Raw genomic sequence first — 9,091 nt, forward strand, 5'->3', positions numbered from 1 at the left:
CCTATCTTGGAAAAGTGGTTTTATGTAGGAAACATCCTGTGTCCCAGCAGTGCACTGCCCTCTGCTCACTAGAGTGATATGCTCTAGGGGTGCTCCCTGTATGGGCTGTGTGTCTTTTTGTTGTTACAGGATGATGACTGTGGATGTGCTGATAGGCATACCTAGACCCTGGTCTGGTTGGTAGCCAGGTTATGCCTTATGCAGAGGTGGTCACTTGCTGGTGAGCAGAGCTGGGTCCTGGTATGGCCAGCTACATGACCAGAGGTGTCCTCATCCTGGTCCTGGTCCAATGGTGGGTGGGACTGTGTTGCTAGTTGGCTACAAAGCCCCAGGAGGTCAAGGGGCTAGTGGTGGTTCACTGGTGTGTGGAGCTGGATCATAGCGTGGCCAACTGAGGGGCCCAGGATGTCACTTGCTTGGTTGTCTAAGACTTTTGTGATTGGTTGGATGTACCAGCATGTGTTTTTTTTTCCAGCTCTGATGTCCACATCAACTTCTTCCAAGAATAATGTTAATAGCCTCTCTTTCTTGATTTTTGAGAACAGATGGGTTTAATGGAGAAGAAATAACAACTCACATACCCATGACTTTTATTAGCAAGTTCCCTAAGGACTTGGTCCCTACAGGTGAGATTTTAATTAAAATATTCAGTCCATGAGGCATGGAGCTGTGGATGGGTCACAGGAGAACTTGTTCCCTAAGAGCTCCATGTCAGTGTAATTCCCTTCAAGACATTAGTCATTAGACCCTTAAATCCCAATCTGGCTTTATTCAGACTCACTATAGTGGGAACTACCTGGTGCCCAGGGCAACCTTGTTGATGTGATTTTATTTTATTTCAGGGGGTCTTCAGAGTCTCATGGCTGGAAACCTTTTCCTTCAAAGTGACATTGCTGTGATACATCAGTCAGAATGACCTGGGATAGAACTTTCTGACAACAGGTGGAATCCTTTACACAGGTTGAGTGATTTACCTTCATTTCACGTCCCTTGTCTTATTTCATCCTCAAAGCAGTCTGTAAAACTTCAAAGATAGGTATTACTAATTTCATTAAAAAGATATAGAAAGTGAGGCTATGTGAAACAACAAATCTAGCATTTAGGACTTTTGAGGTTTGATGTGTAGTGCCCGGAATCTTCTTATGGGCCAAAAGGCATAATCAAAGGAATGAGTTGAGGTCATTTCAAGATACAGAAAAAGTTACAAAATAAATGCCATGGTAGTATATTTGTACAGCATGGCGACTATAATTAATAATCCTTTATTGCATATTTGAAAGTTGCTAAGAGAGTAAATCATAAAAGTCCTCAATGTAAGAAAAAAAATTTGCAACTAAGGATGGAAGTGAATGTTAACTAGACTTATTGTGTGATCATTTAGCAATATATACAAATATCATATCATTGTGTTGTGCACCTGAAACTAACATAATGTTACATGCCATTGATATCTCAAACTTCTGTCCTTATCCCCCCATGTTTACATCAAATTGGAGCCCTAGAGGTAATGATGTAACTTGATTTTAGCATGATCAACGAGAACCCAAGTAGTAATTATAATACACTCATACTCTCCATCAATAGGCAAAGCTCGGTTTTTACAGACACACTAACCATTTGGTCTCTAGCTGTGCGGGGTCAGGAGCTATTGTTGGTCTCATGGGAGCTTTGTGCCCTGGGAGGTCCAAGGTTCTATAACTCTCTTCATGTTCCTATGTGACTCCATGGGGACTTATATTATAGGTAACAGACAAAGTGCCAGAGCCCATTGACCATTCATCCATTCACCGGACTGTCAATAGTTGTCTAGTACCTACGGTGGCCTTTCCCCAAACTGAGGTTTGCTGAGAGCCTGCAGTAACGACCAGGGCTGTAATAACCGCGACCTTGATTATGATTATGATAATTGTCCTTTTTCAGGATATTCCAGAGATTCTCTTATTATCTCATGACAGCGGCAGTCTTTCAGGGAGAGTGTAGTTCAGGGCAACCTTCCGAATAGCTCCATTTTATAGATAAAGATATAGGGACTCAAAGCAGATAAGTGACTTACCTGAAAAGGGAGATGAGCAGACTTTACCATGGAATTCATGTTACCCACTTTCCCGGCAATTAATTTTTTTAAGTATCTCCTTGCTTTGGAGAACTTTCCATTTTCATCAGAGACTCAGAAGAACATCTCAGTAGAATGTTTCCTTTCTTTCATGGATTGAATTTCTGATTTGAGACTCATACGTGAATGGGCTGAATTTGCCTCTTGCGTAGTTCAGGGAGCAAGGTAAGCTTCTGATCAATCTACAACTGAATAAATTTACAGGGACTGATTTTTCTTGGAAAATACATCAAGACATCCGTTTCCCCCTTGATTTATGTGTCACTCTATACTGAATGTTTTGAGTCTCTCTTAAACAGAAAAATATGTTACAAACAGTATGGAAATTCTTAAGGAACAAATGTATTTATCTTGTGAAAAAGTGAAAGGAACAGGAGGGTCTTGAGTTTTTGCTTTGCCACATAAGAGCTTGTGTGACTTGGACAAGTTGTTAAACCTACCTCACTGTTAGTTTCTTCTTTCGGAGTATGGTGATACCGGGAACTTTGTCTATCCCATGGACTTTGAGAGTATGAAATTGGATCTCAGTTTGAAAGTTCATTATGATTTGGAGAGCACATAACTATACTAAGGAAAAAGGGAAGGAATGAAGAGGAATAAAAGAGGGGCTAAGAAACCAATTATTAAATGCTTGAAAGAAGAGTTATAAACATCACAGCAGAAGGAACAATGTATGGAAATGAGGAGACCTGGACTCCAGTTATCATTCAGAAGCATTACTGGCATTAGGCACCCACACTGATTAACTATTACATATCCTCCTGGTTGGTGAACTATAGTGTAAATGAGAGCATCCTACCATACTGGCCTGAGGGACAAAAATAATGCTCTCTGCTTGGGCACAAAGAATAAAAATCACAAATTATAATGATCATTTTATACATTGGTCTTGATCCACTACACACCGTGAGGTCAGGTAATGTGTTTTATGTATAGCTGTAAATCATAGAATTATGACACACTTTGGTGTAATGTAAGTACATACTTAGTACTTGAGGAGAGAATGAATGCTGGATGAATTACTGAACAAATTCCAGCACTTTATGTGGCTTACTCATTGCTGTTATCAAAAAGTTCTATCACTTTTAAATGTAGAAATGTTTTTTTTCTTTTACTTTTTGGAGAGTGAGAAGAGGAGTTTGCTTGTAAGCATTTGTTGACATAGTTCTTATCATTTGGTGGGGATTCTGAAAGATAGTTTATTTGCCAAATTCACAGTAGCTAATATTATATTTGATTCCCAAACCATGCTTTTTAATTCTCTGTATTGCTTCTGAATGATAGATTCAATAAATCAGTCACCCACGAATAAGGCATTATCATGAGTAACTTTATTGTGTCCAGCGTTGGGATAGAGAGTGTAGATTATTTATAAAATATTAGGGGAATACTTCTTACTGATCACGAACTGAGGCTTTGATTTAAAACGATATGACTTCAAGTACCAGCTCTGCTACTTGCTAGTTTTTTGGACTTCAGTGTGTAAGTACTTGTCAGCAAGCTTCAGTTTCCCCATATGTGAAATGGGAATAATGTCTCCCATGGCTGGGTGACAAATTAGTGGAGGTAGAGGCTGCATGTGGTGTTCTAAAAATAGAAAGTGCTCAATACATTCTAGATATCATAGTTAATTCATCATTTAAGTTTGTATGTCTTCTTATATAGTATAGATGATGTATATGGGAAATGAAGCTTAAATTAAGATAAACCAATTCCAAGTAGGAAAGTGGTTAATGGTGCTCTATAGGTTATAACAAAAGGGCAGTGTCTAGGGAGAAGGAGTTACTGAAGACTTCATGGAAGCTTTGAAACTTGTGTTATTCTTTGAAGAATAAATTTGAATTTTTCTGAGGGCACAGAGCATGTTCTCAGGAAGATTACAATTTTTAATTATGTCCTGAACACCAACTATGTGGTGGACCAATTCATAAAAATCTTTGAAGAAACATTGCTGAGAGGTCAGTATGACTCAAAACCCTTCAATAATTCTTCTTCTCACCAGTAGATTAATTTGGTTACAAGAATGTGCCTGAAACTAGTTTATTTCCTCTCACTGGAAATTGCTGGATTAAGTCTCACTCCTTCACTCTGTTGAGAAGAAAGTTTTGTTTAACATTTTTTATTGATTTATAATCATTTTACAATGTGTGTCAAATTCCAGTGTAGAGCACAATTTTTCAGTTATACATGAACATATATATATTCATTGTCACATTTTTTTCCTCTATGAGCTACCATAAAATCTTGTATATATTTCCCTGTGCTATATAGTATAATATTGTTTATCTATTCTAAAATTTTGAAAAGCCAGTCCATCTCTTCCCACCCCCTGCCCCCTTGGCAACCACAAGTTTATATTCTATGTCTGTGAGTCTATTTCTGTTTTGTATTTATGCTTTGTTTGTTTGTTTGTTTGTTTTAGATTCCACATATGAGCGATCTCATATGGTATTTTTCTTTCTCTTTCTGGCTTACTTCACTTAGAATGACATTCTCCGGGAGCATCCATGTTGCTGTAAATGGCGTTATGTTGTCGGTTTTTATGGCTGAGTAGTATTCCATTGTATAAATATACCACATAAAAAAGAAAGTTTTTAAATAATGAAATGCCTTTCAGTACATTGTTTTCTCCAGATTTAGGGGTATCTATATATGTTTATGGATGAAGGTAAGTACTTTTCTGAGGAACCAAGATAGTGCCTTCTCTGGAACATTCTCCAGTGGCCTTCCTAACATGAATAGCAAGAGTAACAAGAGAGTGGAAAACGTCAGGCTTCTATCAAGACCTTCACCCCCTCTTCCCACTCCACAGCCTAATAGCCTGGTTGTCATCACCTGTCTTGAGACATTTAGGACTATTCTCATAATTCTCTGTATCACTGTGTCACTCACCGTGAAGCTGAGGAATCTCAGATCAGGCATCAACCCCTGTTAAATAATGACCATATTCCTTCATATCCTTTTTCTATTCCCAGCTTTGACTCCTGCCCAACTCCTGAAATCATTCCACCAGGCCCTCTGGAATTTATGGACAGTCATCAACATAACCCAATATACCCTTAACCTCTTCTCGGAAAGTTCCTTTTACCAACTGGTCCAACTGAAATCTGTGTTCTGGGACAACGTTTCACTTTTAGCCATCTCAGTTGTGATAATTTTCTCTCCCATACTCCTCTTAACACTATAGTGCCTCATGTTCTTGATTCGTACATTATAATACTCTGATTTTTGTTTTCTCCAAGCTGTTTCCTTTAGTGGTGTCATTTAGTTTTGTGGATTTTATATGATAGCTGAAGGTTACACCATTCGGAAATTTCCAATATAGTTCAAAATAATAAAATCTGATGCAAGCAGTTCTAAATTGTTTATGCAGCCCTTCTGAGTCAGACGGCCAAAATTATCTCAAACTCAGCAGGACTTACCTGGAATCATCTGTCTTGCTCTTTTTCAAATATCTGGTTCATCTACCCTATTCCCTGTACCACTATACAAAAAGTGGAATTATTGTTCCCTCTTTCTTCAGTGCCCTATGTTCAGTAAATCAGAAAATCCAACCAGCTCTACTTTTGAGATATATCCAGAATTGGATAATTTCTCATTATCTGTCTCACTACCACCTGGGTCCAAACCATCATTATCTGTTGCACATATTAATGAGATTAATGCAAAGAAAAATGAATGGATCATGACATCCTAGATTTCATTCCCCCTTAGAAGCTTTTCCTAATCTCACCTACTCTTTGGTCCTTAGATAGAGCCTTTCACTATTTTCTAATAGTAAAAATATCTACATTTATTGAACTTCTGTTAAGTGCTAAGCCATATTGTTTTATCCATTTTATAGGTGGAAAACTAAGGCTCAGACTCTCTACTTAATACAAAAGCTGACTCAGGAAACAGATCGATCCTTACTTGGCATAGCTGTACTGGGCACTACCTGAGTAGAAGAATAATACTGGGTGAAAAATCGGAGGAAGGTATAGACAGAATATCAGAGTGAAAGGAATTTAGGGCAGAAGCAAATGGAATGAGTGAGAATACAGGATGTTGGTTTTCAGAGTTATCTGGAATTCCTCTATTACAATGTCTACTTCTCTAATCAGTATATAGACCAATAGCTCTGCCCTGGTCACAGTGTGGAAAAACTTGCAGTGCCAGTTTGCATGATCACTCCAGTTTGACAATGAGTTCAAGGGAAAAGTGATGGAAAAGTGATATCAAGCTATCCCTGGTGGGTCAGCCATCTAGTATATGGTGGAACTGGAATTTGCATCCAGATGTCCTTAGTCTTGACTCATGCTTTTAACTTTTATTCTCTGGATGGCTGCATTTCTTGCACAGGCATTTCTCTTGTACCCACTGTATAGTAACACCACATTCTGTGTTCCCTATTAGCCTCTGAGACTGCTGAAGGGTAGAACATGATATATTAAACTATGTTTTGCTAGACTATAATACTGCTCTTGATACAATAGTGGTAATTGAAATAAGAAGAATTAAATTACACTAACCTATTTTATTGCATAATTATTCTGTGTCCAGTGTTTGAAAATCTGAATTGAGAGGCCAGCATATCTCATTCAGTCGCAAATCCTTTGATTGTACAGAAGTCTATATTCATCTCTGAACTTTAATTTCAACCATTGATGAGGATAGAAGATTTGGATATGTTACCTCCAAAATCCTTTTTGCTACATATCTTCCAATACTTAATAATTACATTTTGTTTTTCGCTCATGTTAAATTCATTCATATACTGCACCAATGATCCCAGTGGAGAATAGTACAGAGCTGACTGAATTCATTCTTGTTGGGATAACTGATGACCCAAGACTGCAGATCCCACTCTCTCTGGTGTTCACTCTCGTCTACCTCATCACTCTGCTTGGGAACTTGGGAGTGATCACATTGATCCTGCTGGACTCTCGTCTCCACACTCCCATGTACTTCTTCCTCAGTAACCTGTCTCTGGCAGACTTTGGTTACTCCACAGCTGTCACTCCCAAGGTGATGGCTGGATTCCTTATAGGAGACAAGGTCATCTCCTACAATGCGTGTGCCGCTCAGTTGTTCTTTCATGCAGTCTTTATTGTGGAAATTTTTCTCTTGACCTCCATGGCCTATGATCATTATGCAGCAGTGTGTAAACCACTATATTACACCAGCATCATGACAACAAGCTTGTGTTTGTGTCTGGTCATAGGTTCCTATGTCCTTGGTTTTCTGGAGGCCTCTCTGAACACATGGGACATATTCAATCTCTCTTTCTGTAGATCAAATGTGATTGATGACTTTCTGTGATGCTACCCCTCTCCTTGCTCTTTCTTGCTCAGACAACAACAGAAATGAGATGATTTTATTTGTTTTGGTGGGCTTCAATATCATCTTTTCTGTCCTGGCCATCTTGATCTCTTATCTGTTTATATTTATCACCATTCTGAGGATGCGCTCATCTGAAGGACATCAGAAGGCATTTTCCACCTGTGCTTCTCACCTCACTGCTGTCTCTGTCTTCTATGGGACAGGTGCCTTCATGTACTTACTGCCCAGCTCCAACCATTCCATGGACACAGACAAATTGGCATCTGTGTTCTATGCCATCATTGTTCCCATGCTGAACCCACTGGTCTACAGCCTGAGGAACAAAGACATCAAGAGTGCCTTTAAAAAGGCTGTGAGGAAGGCAAAGTCTTTGATAAGATTTAGATTTTAATTATATAAAATCAACATCAAGACATTTTCATACAGTTCAGTCAAGATTGGGAAAATATTGCCTTGCTAAGCCAACAGTTTTTTTTATTGAGGTATAGTCAGTTTACAATGTTGTGTCAATTTCTAGAGTCTGGCACAGTGCTTCAGTCATACATGAATATACATATATACATTTTCATATTCTTTTTCACCATAAGCTACTACAAGATATTGAATATAGTTCCCTGTGCTATACAGTATAAACTTGTTTACCTATTTTATATATACCAGTGAATATTTGCAAATCTCGAACTTCCAATTTACCTCTTCCCATCCCCTTCGCCACTGGTAACCATAAGTTTGTTTTCTATGTCTTTGTGTCTGTTTCTGCTTTATATATACATTCATTTGTCTTTTTATTTCAGATTCCATATATGAGTGATATCATATGGTAATTTTCTTTCTGTTTCTGGCTTACTTCACTTAGAATGACATTTTCCAGGGCCATCTATGTTGCTGCAAATGGCATTATTTTATTGCTTTTTTATGGCTGATTAATATTCCATTATATAAATATACCACAACTGCTTTATCCTGTCTTCTGTCTATGGACATTTAGGTTGTTTCTATGTCTTGTAAGCCAACAGTTTTGTAAATTCTTGAGGTACTTTCTCAAGTTCTCTGTTAAGTCCATGACATAAATGGCTTACAAATATATCTGAAGAATAATAGCTTAGGAAGTATCAATCATGATTGTAAAATTCTTATTATAAAATTTCTTATTACTTACATTTAATTATTTTATGTGATCAACCACACTCTTGTGTGCACATTTAGGCTCACATGTATATTTAAATACATGCTCACACAGCCATCATTTATTCAAACCTTGTGTAACTCATACACACAAATGAACATAAAGCTGAGTTAAAGAGATAAATGAAATTAGTCTATTTTTACAGTACAATTTAAAACAATGAGATTCATTTCTGATAGTATATCCTTAGATATAACCTTGGAGTCAAATATCCTGGGTATGGGTTTATTATTGAATGTTTTTCTGTTGTTGTTCTTTTGTTCAATGATGATAAACATCATTATATGGGCATCACTACTTAGCTCAATTTTCATCTTTACAACTCATCATCCATAAGTTACATCTTCATATGGCAATATTAATTTATAAAAGGAAGACCAGAGTGTAAGACAAGGGAAACAATAATAAAAGCATATTTTAATTCACTGAATTGAAAATAACAACATTCAATTTTAAAGTAAGGTTTGACT

At 37.5% G+C, this 9,091-nt stretch overlaps 1 protein-coding gene across 1 annotated transcript; it reads left to right on the forward strand.

Moving 5' to 3' along the window:
- Positions 1–4,719: 4,719 nt before the first annotated feature.
- LOC105094971 (olfactory receptor 5B12-like) lies at positions 4,720–7,826 on the forward strand. The gene is given in 3 exon segments (XM_031459335.2): positions 4,720–4,729; positions 6,888–7,404; positions 7,406–7,826. Coding segments are annotated over 3 exon segments (948 nt in total).
- The last annotated feature ends 1,265 nt before the right edge of the window (positions 7,827–9,091 follow it).

This window comes from Camelus dromedarius, chromosome 12 (genome assembly GCF_036321535.1).
Source record: "Camelus dromedarius isolate mCamDro1 chromosome 12, mCamDro1.pat, whole genome shotgun sequence".
Lineage (NCBI taxonomy): Eukaryota > Metazoa > Chordata > Mammalia > Artiodactyla > Camelidae > Camelus > Camelus dromedarius.